A 19,389-nucleotide genomic window follows, 5' to 3' on the forward strand; every position below is an offset into this window, starting at 1 on the left:
GAAAGTACGTAAGGAGACTGTACCATTTAGCCATTGGGATGTATGTGCTTCAGAGCTGAGAATTGTTTTAAATCAGATTTGGAGTGATTCAGAATTCTTTTGGAAATATGAAGAATCCATCTAGAAATGAACTTTTAATTCCATGTATTAGCAGAGTCAAGTTATGATGACCTTGGATATTCTCTAAACCAATTTGTAATGATTAATGTCAGAGCAGTTCTTTTTCAGATGAAAAGTAATGGCCTATGATGTATCGGAGGCCACATTAGATCATTCTGATGATTCCTTCTGGTCAAAGTCTTTGAAATTGGAAAAAACTGACTTGGAGTTAAGCTTAGGAATAAAAAAGAGGGATAAGACGTGCTCAATAAAATCTCAATATAGTATAATGGAACATAAAATTTGTCAAAGTTTCATATAAATCACAAAAACTTTCATTCTTACTATATATCTAATTTCTGTTTATGTGTACACCACTGAGGTATGTAACAAGCTAAAGATAGTTTACATTTTATGTTTGTTGTGTCCATCCCTCACCCCCCTCCATATCCAGCTTTATGCATCATAGGCTTCATAAATTCCTATATGCTAAAATGAAAATAATTTACTGGCGAGGATAAAGCAAAAATTTTGGGGCTCCAGTATGGTTTAGCTACATGTAATCTTGGGGGATTTATATTTAAATTGTGTAGGGGCATTATATTCTTATTATTAATATTATTAAATATTAAGTTTTATTGCCTTGGTCATGCATATTGCAAGTAGGGTACTTCTGCAGTAGCCAGTACCTCATTGATCTTGAATTCAAGAAGAGTATTCAGCAACAAGTTTTAATGATTAGAGTATTGAGCTTTTGTTGTCTTGTTCCTGGCCTTAGCTTAGCAGAACTTTGTAATTCAAATAGGTTTATCAGGGTCTAGGGAGATCTTTTAAGAAAAGTGAAGTACATTCAACTGTGTAAAAAATTTGAAATGGTCTTAAAGGATTTTTAAAGGGGAAAACCAGGAAGTGAAGCATGATCTTGCTGTATAGGTAACAAGATTAAATTCTATGGCAGATTTGAGACGGAACAAGATCAGATCTTAGAGATCAGGAGGAAAGTGAGCACAAGACATTGTCTCCACTGAGTAGGGACAACAGTAGCAGAAGCCCGTGTTTTTTTCCTGAAATGTTATCCATAAATGCTGATTTGGGATTTTTAAAAATGTTTTCTATGATGATAAACAGTTTATTACTTTCTGCAACTGAGAAGAGTAATTTTCATATGTGTCAAACCAGGTATTTTACTTCTTTGAATGGCAGTCTGTTCAGTCTGTCCATAACAGCAGTTATTGTGCTTATAGCGTTAAGAGCTGCATAATTACTTGGAGGTGGATATTAGGACGTACAGAACTTACAGAATGTATGGATTTCAGTGTCCTGCATTGACTTAGCTGAGAGAAGACTTGTGTATGGTTATCTGTGTGGCATGAAAAAAAAAAAAGTTAATCCCTTTACAAAGGGAAACATTTGAAATGCACAAATGAAAAGCTTGGTTGGGAACTGTGTACTAGTTATTTCTGTGCTTGGAGTTACATGTTTGTTCAGAGTTAAATTCCACTGCTCTTCAGACTCTTGGTGAATATAACCAGTGTAAACTTTATTTCTCAGTTTAATTATTTTCCTAGTGCCTATAATGAAGTATGTATATTGGGGAAAACCATGGTTTTGAATTTTATGTGTTGCATTTTTATGCACTATTTGATTATCACATGTAAGTGTTTATTTCTTGGTACCTTCAGAGTAAAGAATTGGAGTAGCATCTCCTGCCTAAGATGGGGCAGTGTTTTAAAACTCTTAACAGGTAGTTATGGGGTGTGTTTTATTAGGTTAGAGAAAGCTTTAAAACCAATTTTTATCTCTCTATATATTTATATTAAAAAAAAGGAGCTCAAAAAAGCTGCTGTCATCATTGGAGACCTAAGCTGTCTTAAAGCCAGATGTGAAATGTTTGTAAGTGCTTGCTTTGTCCACTGATTTGTGTGTGTATTTTACCCTGTTGACCTGTTTTAACTCCTTCAGAAATGATGAGCTATGCCTTCTCTTTACTTTGCATACAATGGACCTGCAGTGTATCCCTTTCTTGCCTTGAAGATCTTGAGTGCTGCTGTGTTAAGTAGTTGTATATTGCGTACTAAATCAGTCTAGTTGCTAAAATTTTACTGGAGCTGGTTGCAAACTTTAGCATCCCCATTATGAGAATGTGATGTTCTACTGACAGAAGTGAGCTGCACCTTATTAACCCTGCAGGGTAAGGGCTAGGGGTGTAACAGAGAGGTTGTGGAGGTTATACTGTGTACGCTTTGATGGGCATGACTTGCAGTGAAAACTTCTGTTTTACTCTGTTGAGTATTACTGTAGCTTGTTAAATAGTTAAAGCACACTTTACTAACAGGAAAAAAACTCCTACTGGCAACTTTTTCTGACTTTTTCTGGACACTCTTTAGTGAAGGTGCCTTTTCCTGTGAGGCCATATGAGTTTGCAGCAAGAACTTTGAGTATATGGTGTAAGCATTGTTTGTAAATTACAGCAGAAGGTTAATTTATTTCAGATTACTGTGTGTTACTGCGGAGAATAGCATTGAAAGTGGTGGTTGGGATGCTTTGATATAATTCTCAGTTCTTTTCATAAATCTTTTAGTTGTTTTTGTTCTGTAACATTTAAATAGGATTTACTGCGTTGGATGAAATAGTTGCATAGGTAGGAGGGATATCAAGATAAATAGTTGCATGGAAATCATAGAATCTGTTGATTCCTCCATTATTTTCCCTTAACCAGGTTGTCTTATATTATGGCTTCTTGGGATTTCAATCTCAAGTGTAATCAGGAAGGAGTAAAATGTGTCCAGCCCAGGATAAAATAAAAACACTAATTCCAGCTCTTCATGAATCTCTTAAACATCCTAAAGAAGCAAAATAGGGCACAAGCCCAATTTTGTTTTGCGTTTCAGGTCTCCTTTAAGAGCAGAGACAACCATGATCCAGCAGTTTTGGAGGTAGAGGCAAGTAAATGTTTTACTTCTTGTAAACATTCCAGTGCATTTTTTCAAATCACCTGTAATTTGAGGAGACCCTGACTGGAAAAGAGTTGCAACCCTCTCTTCCTTAAATGGTGTACTCACTTAGTATGCCTGATGTGAGGAGCTTTTGTTGATTGCTGACAGGTGTCACATCAATGTGTGACATTTCATTGGTGTAAAAATACACAACTTTAATATTAGTAAGGTTTTTGTGATAATGGTTGCTGAATTTTTGTCTTTTGAACCCATCTTCAAAATGTAAATTGAGTTGTTCATCACAGTGATTTTGTTTAAAAGAAAAAACGTGGCTGCTATTTGCTGTCTCCAACTGCTGGTGTTCAAATTGGCTCTTCAGTATTCTCAACAACCTCTTCCGTACTGGATCTAAACCTGTAATTATTTCTATGCTGGGGACATTTCTGAGAGTTCTTGTTGAGTTTCTCCTGAAGGTATGACTTGTGTTCTTAAATCAGTATTTTTGCATTTTTCTGAAGGATGTATTGGAGGCACAGGAAGGAATTATCCATCTGCATTGCTGAAGTTTAAAATATCAGTCAGCCTCTGACTGCTACTAATCATCTGGAAATTTGATGCCTTCAGGTATCTCAGGCTGTAGTTCCGGAGCTGTTCTTACAACAATTGAAGTCAGTACTTGCTGTTCAGTACCATTTGAACAGCCTTGGCTAGGCATATTTCCTCTCTGCCTTGTGACAGATACTGGTGATTTAAATGACTGTGATGACCTGCTTCAGTGCTAAACCAGGTGGAAACTAGAGCTGGAAACCTTTTGATTTTGAGAGCCATGAACTGGATCACAAGCATGTCAAGGTGGGACTAGCATCGCTGACTTAACAATAGCTTAAACTGTTGTGCGATTATGGGCTTTAGGCAAAGTTCAGTTATTGTTCTTGCATTAGTTGAGCTGGATGACTGTGGCTTCTTGACATGTTGTGGAGGTGATGCTTTTTATATCTTCAGATGATAAATGCCGGGTCCCAAGATAATTTTTTAGTCACAAAATATGGTACAGTCTTGAAATACTCATTCTCTCCACCACTGTTGATCTTTTTGCTGGGCTTAATCTTCTTATTTAAAGATGCAGACATTTGAAACATCAGAGTTGTTTAACTGTGAATGGTACTAGATAGGTGCTAAGAAGTGGGAAAGCAAAACTGTGATACTGTACACGTTGGGTTTAGTTCTTTGAAATATCAGAGTTGTTTCTGGGGGGAAGGGCTAGAGGCTTTTTGTGGGTTTGGTGTCTTTTTCCTGTTTGAAAGTAGTGAAGTTAATTTGTGACACATCTGGATGAATTCTTACAATACAGTGCAAAGGTTAAAATGTACTAGTGAATACTTTGAGATGTTTTAATTTTGTTGGCAGCCTACAATTGTAACATGGAGAATAGGTAGCATGCTGATGCTTTTAATCGTTACTGCATTTCTTTGAATGCTTTGTAAAGAACCTTCTTCAAACCTTTTCATTTAGAAAAGTAGTTTTTTTAATTTTTTTTCCTTCCTCTTGCTTATTGTAAATAAAAAGAGGCAATTTAAATTGTTTCATGACGGGTTACATATATTTGGGACAGTTTTTCTCAGTTTCTCTTTTGGGGAGGTGGGGTGGGAATGTGCAATATTAGAGGGTTACAGTGTGGACAAGAAAGAAGCCAGATTTTGGCCAGCTAATACAAGAGTGTAGATCCTGGGATTAAAAAGTTTTGCTAGTTAATAAGCTGTACTAACCCAAACTAATACCTGTGCCAGTTTGAGAAGACAGAGGAGGGAAGAAAGAATGTGGCCAGGTCAGGAAGTGAGAGGTCAGCACCTGTTGGTTGGAGTAAATCTTTGTCGTCTGTTGAAAATGCCTTTTGAACAAAGGGATCATGCTTGTGCTTTTCTGAAGAGTAGGAAACACTTAGGATGAAGGAAGTCACCCTTCTTCCACCCATCTCTCTAGCATGTGAGCAGAGCACGTAATTATTATCCCCAATTCATGCATAATACTGTGTTATTTTCTAAGATGTGATGCATGAAACTACTGTAGAACATAAGAAAGGCATGCATGTAATGACGTTTTTTCCCAGCCTTACCATCTTTGACTTTTGTTACTCAGAAGTTATACTAATTTAAACTGTGGAACTTTTTGCTTTGATTCTTTTTTTCTTGTGGGTAGATAAGTGTTCAATCTCAAACTGTATGTAATGAATATTTTAACAAAACAAGCTTGGAATTTAGCTGCTGAAGAGTAGAAGCAGTTATTCTTTTCTGTAACTCTTCTGATAATGTACTGGAATCTGTTAAAAATTACTCACTTTAAATGTCTTCAGACTTGGTTAACCCAGCAAGTATTTCCTTTGCTTCTGTGGCTTCATAGTGTACTAACATTCTGTTTGGTTCTTTTAATCTGTCCAGTGTGTATTCATTATATTTCTCTCTTTCACTAATATCTTTGTTTAGCCTTGGGACATGACTGTACCTACCTGTGCTTCTCTTTGGGCACTGTGTTGAAAAAGCAGAACTTGAAATTTTGCATAATTAAGTCAGTCTCAATTTTTCATATTATGGTGATTTGCAGTGGAGCTGGATAATTTGGTTAGTTGTGGTTTTTATTCAGTTTGCGCTGTTTTACTCAAAATCTTGCAAGTGAAGATGCCATCAGATTCACTATTTAATGGTACTTTAAAAAAATTACTTTTCATTGGTGAATGATGCTGTACATTTTTCCAAAATCTGTGGGCTTCAAAAAGTTAGTGTGAAACCAGATGTCTTTCTTGAAGTATGGTGTCTCCTAAACAGCAGTTGCAGGACTGCTAATTGAAAGTGATCTTGAAGAATGCATGTCTAGACATTCTGTCCTAAGATTGGTATATGTGTATGCAGAGTAAAAAAATCATGATACCCAACATTGAATTAAAGCTTTCGCTTTCTTCTGTCACTGATTGATGTCACATGAGAGGTAAAGGGGGATACCAAGCCTGAAGCTTTGTCATCTATATACTGTAGGAAAGGTTTCCTTAATACATTATCAGTGATATTCTTGAGCCATTTAATAACTGTTGCCAAACTGGCACTCAGTTACAGAGTCTTTTAACTGGCACAGCTATTACTAAATTTTAATCAGGCCTTGAGAACACATGCTGGATACCCCTTCTTCTGCAGTTGTTCAGAGTTGTTGGGTGAAATCATACAGACTGTAACAGTGGTGACACTTTTGAGTTATCTAGGTGGTAACTTGGGTGTGTCAAATCACATATAATTCTACCAAGGATTTGAGGCAGCTGCTGCAATAAAACAATATAATTACAGACTGTGTACAAGGTTTCAGCCATAAATACATAGAAAGTTTGTCTGCTGAGATCATTTGAGGCAGTAGTTCTGAATTCTTTCAAAGGCTCAACTTAAATTCATTAGCTAATATTTATTGTCAGTTCTCAACTCAGTCCAAACTTGTGTACCTTTCTGTATTCTCTATAACAAAACATTGAAGTAGAAATATGTTTCTTGTGTGTTACTTGTGTCTTGAACTGATGTCTGGGTTATCTGTTCAGAAACACAATTTGTTTTGTAATTGTTGCAACTGAATAAGTATGGATTTCACCTGATAAAATCCATCTGCGGGTCCTGAAGGAGCTGGTGAATGAAGTTGCCAAGCCACTGTCCATCATATTTGAAAAATCATGGCAGTCAGGTGAAGTTCCTGATAACTGGGAAAAGGGAAATATAACCCCCATTTTCAAGAAGGGGAAAATGGATGACCCGGGCAATTACAGACCAGTCAGTCTCACCTCTGTGCCTGGCAAAATCTTGGGGCAGCTTCTCCTGGAAGGCATGCTAAGGCACATGAAAAACAACAAGGTGCTTGGTGACAGCCAGCATGGCTTCACTAAGGGGAAATCCTGCCTCACCAATTTGGTGGCCTTCTATGATGGGGCTACAGAACTGATGGACAGGGGTAGAGCAGTTGATGTCATCTACCTGGACTTGTGCAAAGTGTTCGATACTGTCCCACACGACATCCTTGCCTCTAAATTGGAGAGACATCAGTTTGAGAGGTGGACCACTTGGTGGATAAAGAACTGGCTGGATGGCCACACACAAAGAGTTGTGGTCAGTGGCTCAGTGTCCGGCTGGAGACCAGTTAACAAGTGGTATCCCTCAGGGATCGGTGTTGGGACTGGTCATGTTCAACATCTTTGTTGCTGACATGGACAGTGGGATTGAGTGCACCCTCAGCAAGTTTCACGATGACACCAAGCTGGATACGCTGGAGGAAAGGAATGCCATGCAGAGGGACCTTGACACGCTTGTGAGGTGGGCTGATGCCAACCTCATGAAGTTTAACCATGACAAGTGAAAGGTCCTACACCTGGGTTGGAGCAATCCCAGGCACAGCTACAGGTTGGGCAGAGAGGAGATTCAGAGCAGCCCTGCGGAGAAGAACTTGGGCGTGCTGGTCGATGAGAAAATGAACATGAGCCAGCAGTGTGCGCTTGCAGCCCAGAAAGCCAACTGTATCCTGGGCTGTATCAAAAGGAGTGTAACCAGCAGGTCGAAGGAGGTGATCCTGCCCCTTTATTCTGCTCTTGAGAGACCTCACTTGGAGTATTGTGTGCATTCTGGTGTCCTCAACATAAAAAGGACATGAATCTGTTGGAACAAGTCCAAAGGAGGGCCACAAGAATGATCAGGGGACTGGAGCACCTCCCGTATGGAGATCAGCTGAGAAAGTTGGGGCTGAGCCTGGAGAAGGCTGTGTGGAGACCTCATAGCAGCCTTCCAGTATCTGAATGGGGCCTATAGGAATGCTGGGGAGGGACTCTTCATTAGGAACTGTAGTGACAGGACATGGGGTAATGGGTTCAAAGTTAAACAGGGGAAGTTTAGATTGGATATAAGGAAGAAGTTCTTTACTGTAAGGGTGGTGAGGCACTGGAATGGGTTGCCCAAGGAAGTTGTGAATGCTCCGTCCCTGGCAGTGTTCAAGACCAGCTTGGGCAGAGCCTTGGGTGATATGGTTTAAAGCGAGGTGTCCCTGCCCATGGCAGGGGGGTTGGAACTTGATGATCTTAAGGTCCTTTCCACTCCTAACTATTGTCTGATTCTGTGGAAAGATTTTAACTATTTCAGGAGGAAGGAGTAAAATGATTAAAATCCGAAGATATATAAATGCATGCTTGTGCAGTCACAAGAGTATTAAATAATTACAGTTTTAGAGTAAATTTCCTGTTTTAGCAGCTTAGCAAAAAAATAAGAGAATGGAGATAAGATATAAGGCTGGACTATTATTATTAAATGTGATCAAATGTAACAGTCTTAGCAGTAATAAAACAGTGTTCTTTATTTCACTCTCTACTGTACTAGTGATTGTGGATCACTGCTGAAGAAAATTTGAATAAATCATGAATAAACAACATACCCCAGTATTATTTTTATACTGCTAAGAAATATTGCCATAGTTCAAATCTAAACCAGACAACATATAGCCCATTCCTCAAGAAAAAAAAAAAACACCACAAACAACCCCAAATAAACGAAGCAACAACAACAAAATACCCCAACAAAACCCAAAACCTCAGGAGACCTGTATGAATAGAGGGAGGTTCAACCTGAATAAAAGCATTGCAATTAACTGGTGAGCTTCCTTGCTATGGAGTAAATCAGTATAGGATATGGATTAGAGTGACCCAGAAATTTAGCTTTTCTGTTGTTTCTGGCTTGTGAAGAACCTCTTAACCATGTCAGGACAACACATGGGAACATGCTGTGAGCTCACCCTACCTGTAGCATGTCTGTTTAAAAGCAGTATTGTGTGGGAAATTAGTTTGTTACATTAGTCAATGAATTTGTTTCTTTTTCAAAAGACCCACAGGCGATAGAGGGAGCCACTCTTCAGAGCAGAGCAAGCCACCATGGGCAGTCATCTGCTTTAACAGCACCTGGTCACTGAGACCAAGACCTTCTGTAACAGTTTCATGAGGTCTGCTGTCTGCAGGTTTAACTTTGAGCATCATTTCTGGTCTGAGTCCTCTAATCCAAAATGCACAGCATCCTTCTAATGCTTCTGTAAATCTGAAAATTCCAGAACTTAATACTGTGGGAGAAATCCCTGTGTATAGAACTGAGAGAGCGCAAATATCTGAGTGACATATTAATTACATAATTCGTTAGTGGAAAGCATGCTGAAGAGATTACAGAAGGCTTTTTTTTTTTTTTAAGCTTTATGTAAAAGGGCAGTATTACTGCTGCTGTATGATGAAAAGGGAAATGGGGTCACTGAAACCCAGCTCATGTTTCCTGTGAAATTATGTGGTTTTAAGAAGAATGTTGAGATTGCAAATTCAAATTACAAGATGCTAGAATGAAGGTTGCTAGTGAGGACCTATTTGTATAAACAGACTTTTCCTGTGAGTTAATCACTGTGCTGTGAGTGACAAGTTGTTGGGTTTTTTTCTGTGCCACACCCTTATTTAAAACCATGGGAACAGTATGTTCATTTCTCAGGTAAGCACCTGAGATGTAACATTTACAGAGTTTTGCACACCTCACTTGAGCTGAGTGGAAACCTGAGTTTTCAAAATACTTAAATAGCAATTTATGTATGACAGCAAAATTACATTTGATGTAAGCAGTGCTGTGAAGTGTCCAACATGTCTGCAGCATTGCAGTTCAGTCAGAGTGGAGCTCCTTTATTCTCACGCTGTTGTGGGAGTGGTTTGGTGGGACAAATTTTGCTTAAAGTGTGATTGATAGCTAGCAGCTTCCTACAAAGGGAATATGCCTGTGCCCTCTTGTGCTCAGTCTGCTGCTACCTTTGGAATTTGTCACTGAGCCAGTTCAGCTTGCTAAACAGGCAGTACCTAATCTGACAGCAGTTTGCTTCCATGTTAAACTGGCTCTGGAAGGGCCTAGTGAGAGCTAGTCCAAAGAAGTGGGAAGGATTCTGCAGGCAGCTAAGAGGAGGGAGAAGAGAATGGAGCCACTTTGTGGAAGGGAGTAGTTACCATTTCAGATCTGTTGAACAGCAGTCTACAGAAGAAACTCTTCTATATAAGAAGAGTCAGAACAATTCTAACTTTGGGAGTTTCTTTTTCTGAGGTGACTAGGTAAGATCAGTGTTCCAATTATAAGCAGACATTGTGTCTAAAGCTGACAATATTCATTTAAGTAACACAGAAAGGTTTGGTTTCTGTTCAGCACTACTTACTGGCATGCAAGGTGATTGGGATGTAATTATTCAGTGCCTAGGCACTTGAATCTTCTTACTGTCCCTGCAGATGTCCAGGAAGCAGGAGTGCTTTAGGCACCTGGTCTTCATTATGCATCTTTGAGAAAATCTTTAAGGCAGATTGATCCTAAGGATTGAAACAGAATAGGGGAAATAAGAAAAGACAGGGGCAACAAGAAAAATGTTAGATGTAAGCATTTCAGCGCTGATACCCTGTTTTTGATTAAGGTCAGGATTCTGTTAAGCACTTCAGCTTATACAGGAGATCTGTTGTAACATTTATTACCCCTCCACTCATCTACCCTGTTTTTTTGCATTCTGACTGTGCATGTTTTTTGTTGAAACTCACAGGTATTGTTAACTTGCACTGCTTGGGAATGGCTCTTTCTGTTATGAATACGTGTTTAAGAAACAGGTTTTAAGCTAAAGCTCTGGCATTGCAACTGTGTCAACCTGGCCCTGACAGTAAAAACAGCTATGCTTTTCTGAGCATGGCCTGCATATTTTATAGGCCAGCAGTAAAGTAGTATTGGCAAATTGTCACTGATTAAAGTTACTTCCCTTCTAAGATTTCCCCTCCCTGGCCTCCCCCAGACCAATCTAAACAGAGGTGATGAATGTTTGGTTTAGCTCTTCTAATTTTTTCAAAACTCACTGAGCAAAACTAGCTTCTTTATGGCTCAGGAAGTTATTGGAAGCATAACTACTACCTAGGTGTATTTGATTTGAGTCACGAGCCTCTTATTTTTTGTTGTTGTTTGTTGCTTTGACAAACAGTAAAAGCCTAAAGATCACAGTGTCCTAAAACAAAGCTAAACAAACAACCTGTTACTATAAAAATGATTTTAGTTTACAAGTCATCTGATTAAGAAATAAAAACAACAAACCAAAACCAGTGGAAATTGCTCCTATTCTGTAGAAGAGGTCAATTAACTTTTTTTTGTGCATTCAAAAGGTAAAAACTATGAACCTGTTCTTTTTTACTTTGGTATGAGGAATAGGGAGGAATTTTTCTCTGGATTTTTTTTTTTGTTGTTGTTGTTGTTTTACAGTTCTGTGCAGAGTTTTATAACTATCTGAAACTTGTCTATTACATTGTGGGTTAAGAAGTGGTACTGTGCAATTTTCTTGGCACACTGAGGTTATGTTACCATGTCCAATCTGAGTTTCTATTAAAAATACTCTGTATTAACATCTTCATATACATTTGTGCAAAGATTTGGAGTGAGGGAAATTTCACTTCCCTGACTTAAGTGTTAATCTGTTTCTAAAAAGATGTTAAGGAGGTTAGTAATGAGGTATTGTTGTAAATGTTAACAGCATGAGAAGAGGGGGAGGAGTTCTTTCTTAAAAACTTACAATTATTTTGTAACTAAAAAAAAGTGAAGCGCTGGCATGACTACATTGTCATTTTTCAAATTGTCTTCACAATATGCTCACTTACGACCTTCACCAAGATTTATGCAGAGAAATCCCTATTAATACATTTTTTCTTACATATGTGTGTATATGTGTATATATGAGGCATATATGTGCCTCATGCTTGAGGAAATACTAAAAGCAAAATGGTTGGACTGTCAAGCAGAGGCTGAGTAACTGGACTTCAAAAGTGGTAGGAGAATTGAAATTAGGAAAGTAGAAATGTGTGTATGTTTGCATTAAAATGCAGAGTGTAAGCAGGTCAGTTTATTCTGATATCTCCAAAAGGTCAGTTATCACATTTTTTCTCCTCTGTATTTCTTCTCCTCCTTTTCTTTAGCAGTGCTGTAAATTCAGTCTTGAATTTTTTAAATAAATAATTTTGTTATTCCTAGTGATAAAGAAATGTGGCAAATTTTACATGAGTTACTGTAGTTTTGACTGTTTTTTAGACTTAACATAAATGAGCGACAATTCCTGCTACTTCCTGCTTAGATTAAGAACAAACAGAACCTGAAGAAAAATGTGCTTTTATTTTATTATCTCTTGATCTTCATGGCTTGTTCAGCATCACTTATATGTGGAGCTGTCATAGAAGAGCCAGAGCAAAGGTGTTTGAAGATGAGCTTAACTTAGAAATGGATCAGTTTTAACTCTGAGCTCAAATTATTGAGGAGGGGAGTGTTCATGCGTTGACCAGCTTTGCTATGCAAAGCAGCAGTCAAATCTAAGCAAGACAGAGGGGAAATGGGATGGATTAGATAAAAAAGGTTGAAATTCAGTGAAGACAGATGCCACCATTGTCTTGGGCACTTACTATTGATGAAAGTTACATGGTAGTACTTCAAAAGAGGAAAGAAAAACGTTTCAGACAGTGTAAAATTATACTACCAGCCTATGAGCTGATCATGTTCTCCACTGAATGCCAAAACATAAATTTGTATTTTTCTACTTGTACAAGTGGTGGTGACTAATACTTCACTGATTGCAGTGTTCAAAATTCAGTATGATGTGAAGAGTAGTCCAAATTGCAGTCAAGAACTGTTTTGGGGGTGGTTTTTATTGTTTTCTTTTGTTGTTGTTTCTTTTTTGGGGGGTGGGGATGTATTTCTGGTGGTGTTTTTTAACTGTTAAATGTCTGAAAAAGTTTTTGGGGGACCATACTGTATAGACTAGAAGACTGAGAAACCAGTGAATGGACACTTTTTTTCCTTAAATATAGCTAAGGAATAGTGGTAGCACTTTTCTTTAAATCACAGTTTAAGCTTCAGAAATATGAAGCCACTGTTAAGATATTTCCCCTAAGTTCCCAGTTCAGTAAGCCGCAGGCTCATATGATCATATGATGGTTTGAGTTTGAAAGGACCTTAAAGATTATCTAGTTCCAACCCCCCTTCTCCTCAGGGCTGCTCTCGATCCATTCTCAGCCTGTAGTTATGCTTGGATGATGCCTTCCATCTTGTGTTTATCCTTTTTACTGCTTATTCCCTCTCCTGTAAGGGAATAAAATTATACTTGGATATGCGTGTAACTGTTTCCATACACAGCTTACTACTTCAGGAATGCTGCTAATGTTAAAGCATTAAAAATCTTACCCGTGGTCCAAAGTCAGAGACTTCATGGTAATTTTAAGTATTGGCATTAACAGTTGCATTAATCTCTAAAAAATTGATCCAGTTTTATGCTGTGCATTTTGTTTGCTAAATTCTCATTTATTTCCTGAGGATACCAATGCATAGTAACTTTCACCCCCAAATAGTGAAGCATTCAGTCTTAACAGGCTCCTGTGTACTGATAGCATTCGGCAGTAGAGCTCATTCCACAAATCTCTTATTTTTATATAAATTACTGTTGTTCTTCACACTAGCACAACTTGAGACAAATATGTAAGAAGAAAATCCTGGAGAGATGCAATCTTGTTGCTTATTTCATTGAAACCAATCTGTTGTGGTGGAGAGTTTCTGCTGGCTCCACTCTGTGGCTGGTTCACTGTCCAGAGTGCGCTGGCTTGGGCAGTGACAGGGGCTTCCTCTTCTGTCAGCAGACCATGGTTGTTGGATCAGCTCAGTTGTGCTGTGAAGCCACACGTTTAGAAAGATCCAGTGTGGTGTCTGTGCATGTAGGAACCATTTTGTCCTCAGGGGAGATCTGAACTTGGGGTGGCACTTGGTGTGGAGTTTCCCAAGCACGAAGTCTGTGGTAAATTTCACAGAAGTTTACACAGAAGAATCTTCTTCTGTGCATCTAAACATTAGGTTGTTTCTTACCAGCAGCTTTTTTCAGAACAGATCTTAAAAGATTTTTTAGATAATGCCTTTTGACAACATTTGAGAGCTACAGGCTAGTTTAATATGAGCTGGAAAACACACACTTCTTGGTCCAGAATTGTCTTGAAGGGGACTTAGCATGCAGTAATAATGGATAATTTAAGACATGCTAAATAACAGTCTTGTCTGGCATTAAAACCAGTGAGTATGTGACTTAATTTAAGCAGTTGATCTGTTGCTTGTATAGGAGAAAACTTCAGTCAGAAATTCTACATGTGAAGTAAGCTGTAGTGTTCTCCCTGACCAGGTGCTACTCCTTCAGCATTTCTTTTGTTACATTACTTTTTCACCAGCTTTCTGCTTGTGAACTGCTACCATTAGAAGCTCAGTAGGAGCAAAAGTCTATGTTAATTTGCCTGACTGTAACTGCACAATTAAAGCAGTTTATCAGCAGGGGTTAGGGCAATCAGTGTGTTCCGATGCTTCATGTTATAAAATTACTTCTGTTGTTCAAACAGATACTGTAATTAGTGCATCATTTCAAACTGGTTTTCTGCAGGGTTAGCTCAGAGTTTCTTCTGATAAACCCCTCTATTTTTACTGCTTACGTAAGCACTTTGCTTGCAGACCTCTCCTAAATCTTACTGAACTGTTCATGTCAGAAGTATATCATGTGAATACAGGTTTGGGGGGAGGGTTGTTTTTCAAGGGGTTTTTGTTTGTTTTTCCGTGATCAGTCCTGTCAAGACTTAGATTCACCGGCAAAAATGGAAGAGGAAGCTCTTAACGTTTGTATTGTTATTACTCCATACTAGCATTTAATACCTAGTTCTTAAATAGATGAGCAAGTTGCTTTGTGTCAGATAATAAAGGCAACTATGTGTTCAGTCCCTGGCGCATGCATAATTAGATTTCACTTAGTTTTATGAGTCATGGTGAGCCAGTCTTGAAGTGGCATTTATGTGTTAAAATATGGTCCCTCATCTCTACCTTTCCCACTTATAGCTCACCTTGTGCTGGCATCAGTAGCCCCTTATGATTTAATTCAACTCGTTTGCCCAGCAGAAGACAACAGTAAGAGATGATTCAAGGGATTTTTGTTTCATTAGAGCTGGAGCTCTCATGAATATGTATCAACTGATGTGGAGTTATTTGTATATCTGAGACTTACAAGTTGTTTATTCATTGCACAATATGTTACAGAAATCCTCTGTCTTCCAAATGTTTTCAATTATCTCTGCAGCAGAGGTGCCAAAAATTTAAAACTGGAATACTGTAGCTCAGTTTAGTAGACAGAGCAGTTAGGAGACCAGAAGTTAACGTTGAACAACGCAAGCTGAACAGCTTTTGTGGCCTGTGAAAGGCTAAGAACAGTGACTCAGTTTAGGGAAAAGAGCATTCTTACTGGATTCCTCTGGCTTGGGTTTACCAGTTCAACTCTGTTGACAGAAGTAGGATGTAATCCATAATTAATGGGTGAGTAATATTTCAGACTCTTTAAGTCAGACCTGACATTGTTCCATGGCTACAGTATTCTTTAAAAATACTTAAATTAGAGAAAAACTAGAATTTGTTTACAATGATCTTTATCGCTTTATTGTTAAATTTAACTTTTGTTTCAAAATTGCTTTAAATCGACATGTTAATGTTTTTTAGTTCATGCAGCTTTTAAACTACTTTTTTATTTTTAAGACTTTGATATGTGAATGTGTGAATGTTTTCTTTGTGGAAAAGAAAGTCACCTAGAAATACTGTCAATTGTACCTATAGCACAGTATATTAGACAAAATACATTATGATAATTTTACAAAGTAGCTGAATTTCTTCTTTCCACATCTTACCTCCTCCACTTGACTGCAAGAAGTGGGTATGAGTGATTATACTGTTACTTATATCTTAGGATAATTTTAATTGAAGTTCTTAGAATATACTTCAGTTAAACCTTTGTATGGTTTAAAGGACTAAATCTATTCTGATGCCTTTTAATTTTAGTGTTCAACTTAACTTTATGTGAAAATGGTTCTTCCTTTTGCTATTCTGTGGTTTTTGTCATTGAGTAGGGAGAGCAGCCTGTTGTAATAGGTTGGTGAAAACAATATAAAAACCTATCACTTCAAGATGAGTGAGGATAGTAAGATTGATTCTCAACCTTGAGTCAGTGGCTTTATTTCTTCAAAAGGCACCTGCTGTAGTACTGAGCTGTGTTTGCATTTTGTGGTGGCCAACATTACTGGAAATTGTATGAGAGTGGAAAAAACGCATAGGATGGGAGTTGCACTTTTTAATGCTACAGGCCATAGCCTTCTGACACCCCCCAAAAAAAAAAAAAAAAAAAAGGAAAAACAACAACTAACAAAAGCCAAACCCCAAAAATACCCCAACAGCCAAGTGGAAAACTTCCTTCCACTCTTACCATATTGCATTCATTCTTTCTTTCTTGTCTTAAGTAATATATCTCTGCCTGCATATAAACAGGTACTAGTGAAGCATTTCTTTTCAGTGTTTATTTCATTCTCCTTTAATGGCAAGTTTCTGACAGCTGGGAATGACTGGATTCTACTTCACCAGTTTTGAATTTTTCAATTTTAACAGTAACTGTTAGTCAGCTGGCCATACTGTGGAGGTCTTAGTGGTGAGAAGTAAAGTTTGAGGGTGTTTTTTTTTTAAGTTCTTGATAATATTTTGTGATAGCTTGCTTTCTGAAATTATTTTCTGCTTTCACCATTTGAATCTTTTTAACCATTTCAGTCCAGCTAGACAGGCACTTCTTTCCTTTGGATTTAATGTTTTTTTGAAAATTATTATCTAGATAGAGGAGTAACTTAATACCTCTAGAGGAGGGAAGGGGTGTACCGAGTTTTCAGTCATCTGCTTTGTGTAGGTCACAGAAAATGAGTAAGCTGCTGTCTTTTTCTTGTTAAGTCAATAGCAAAGACATGAAGGAAGCTTTGGGATGGGATATGAAGATGTAAATAGTATTGGCCTTAACGGCCTGGGATGTAGGAGCTGTAAGACCCTGACTTGGAAATCCTGTGGTATGGTGAAGTGTATGGCAACACAGGGCACAAATCAGCAAGGGACTACACTTCAGTATTTTTCCTCATGCAGCACCTTTTCTAATATTAAAACTTGGCTGTGTGGATGCAGGTCAGTTGCATCCTTTTTCTGCTTTTGACTCTCCCCATAACTCCTTCCCAAGAAAACAAGAAATAATTGGGGGGGGGGATAAAGCTGTAAGTATGTTACTTTTATTTTTGTGCAATTAAATTTTGACGAGTTGTAGCAAGACCTTTTCTTTTTATTATTGTTATTATTTTAAACTACATTGACCTTAATAGCAAGATAAATATTGAGCAGTTTCTTCAAGTCCATTATTGTATATAGGCACCCTGAGGATAATGAGTGTATACGCACAGGCAACAGAATGAAAGCAAAATCTGTTTACAGAATCAGGCTATACTTAAGGATACTGAAACTTCTGCCAAACAAGGAGCACAGTGAGATTTCATCTGCCAGTTATGTTGGTTTTAATGTTCTTTAATTTAGCAGATAAGATAGTTTGGTTGTAATTAAGCTTTTCTAATATTGTTGTTCCCCAAGGTTGTGATATAAGTCATTTTACTTTGTAGTTCCCTGCATCATCACTGCCTCCATTTTTCCTGTATAATTCTTCCATAAACAGTCTCTGGGATGCAGGAAAACTTCGTGCTGTAAATTACTTCTTGTGTATATAATATAATTTTGAATACATGCAATTGAATTTCTTCTTGCCTAGTTTTTTATTCACGTTTTCTTGGTGCTGTTTCGCTTTTCTGTGTATACCATTCCTACTGTGGTAACAAATGGAGGGGTTGCCCAAAATCACCCTCATGGCAGTTTTCCTCCTTTTTCTGTAGGTAGACCTGACAACCAGGCTGAATTGCTCAACATTTGCTACTGAAGGACAAGAGGCAGTGGGCACACTAGAATATGATATTCCATTTTAACATAAGAAAAACCTCCTTATTGTGACCAAACACTGTTTAAACACTGCTTGAGCACTGAATAGGTCACCCGGAGGGATGGTGGAGTCTCCATACTTGAAGATACTTAAAACTTGGCACTCAGCAATATGGCAGTATGCCTGAGTTGACCCTGCCTTGAGCAGGAACTCATGGAAGAAGACATGGAGTATGTCCACAGTCCCTTCCTATGTCAGCCATTCTCTGGTTCTGTGAAGTTGTCTGGTTTGTCTTAGCTGTGGTTCACTTCAAGATAGCCATAGCTTGTATTTTCCTTCTACAAAGTTATGCAGCAAGGCAGGTAGTCATTTTTTCCTGCCCATCTTTTCATCATTTTCTCCTCAAACAATTTTAGAAGAAATTCCCAACAAACCCTTAGAGTCTTGGACCATATTTTATGAGTCTTAAGAAAGACACCGCCCAACTTGAATTCCAGATCTATTCAAATATACCCATTCAGCCTTTTTTATAATAAAACAGGGTTGGGAAAGGATGTTTTCAAGACTTGTTACACAGAGGGCTAGTTTAATTTAAAATTTTACTTGGGTGGGAAAATATATTTTTCCAAACCATCCTTTCAGGATTTAAAAGGAGGATGAGGTAACATAACAAAAAAGTTGCAGCTCTTAACTGCAAGAGGTTGCAAGTTCTCTCTCTGTGAGCCTAGCTAGCCCTGTTATGCATTTGCATCTGACATTCTGTTTGAATGAAATGACCTAGCGTAGATCTGAATTCTCCAGTTTTGGTGAAAACAAGCAAATACATACACATTGGTATAACATTCAACTTGCATTTTTGGTAAACCAAAAGGTGTTTCTTGGAAAACTGTTAACCCACTAAGAAAGCAAGCTCATGGGACAGGATGGAAACAATGAAGGAATTTGAAGCCCCAGTGGGCTGAGCTAGAACAGAAGAAATTAGAAGCCCATTCCAAACTCTTGACTCTTTTTGACTGTTTTTTCAAAGCATACTGTGTGAGCTTGCATTCTTAAGCTTCCTTTCGGTCTTACTGTTTGACTTAAGAAATAGTGTTCTCCACAGCAATCAGACTTTCATTAGTGTACTTCTTAGCCATGAAAAAGCATTGTCTAGAGCTAGTGATAAAGTAGTTCAGTTAACGTAGCAGTAAGTATTTGTATGATAGTATGTGCTGTGAGGTCTGATATTAATAATTATTAATCATGTGCACAGTGTGTTCCACCTGAAAGTAGTTTAGGGGGTGTGGAAAAAAAATCGGCAGTATTGTCTGTTTATTGTCCTACGTATGCTTTTTTTTTCTTTGAACAAAAAATCCTCACGCTGCAACAGAATAATTTGAATTTCAGCACCAATAGTTCATATTACATTAATCTAAAATATTTAAACATCAAGTAATAGAGGCAGACTACTTTGTTTTATGTAACAAAGAAAGTATTTTTC

At 37.9% G+C, this 19,389-nt stretch overlaps 1 protein-coding gene across 9 annotated transcripts in view; it reads left to right on the top strand.

The window, feature by feature from the left end:
• The window catches only part of QKI (QKI, KH domain containing RNA binding), a 155,451-nt gene that overhangs the window by 84,056 nt on the left and 52,006 nt on the right, over window positions 1–19,389 (top strand). For 5 of the 9 annotated variants that reach the window (XR_009729297.1, XM_061378742.1, XM_061378744.1 and 2 more), the window contains exon 4: window positions 2,991–3,045. The exons of the other annotated variants lie outside the window; for them this stretch is intronic. Coding sequence is in view for 4 of the 5 variants with exons in the window: in XM_061378742.1 (XP_061234726.1) it covers window positions 2,991–3,045 (55 nt within the window). In the remaining variant the exon portion in view is untranslated. The remainder of the gene's footprint in view (window positions 1–2,990; window positions 3,046–19,389) is intronic. 9 annotated transcript variants of the gene reach the window in all.

Source organism: Neopsephotus bourkii, unplaced genomic scaffold, assembly GCF_033783945.1.
Source record: "Neopsephotus bourkii isolate Nb327-2 ecotype Australia unplaced genomic scaffold, CSIRO-AGI_Nbou_v1 NB_1767, whole genome shotgun sequence".
Classification (NCBI taxonomy): domain Eukaryota; kingdom Metazoa; phylum Chordata; class Aves; order Psittaciformes; family Psittacidae; genus Neopsephotus; species Neopsephotus bourkii.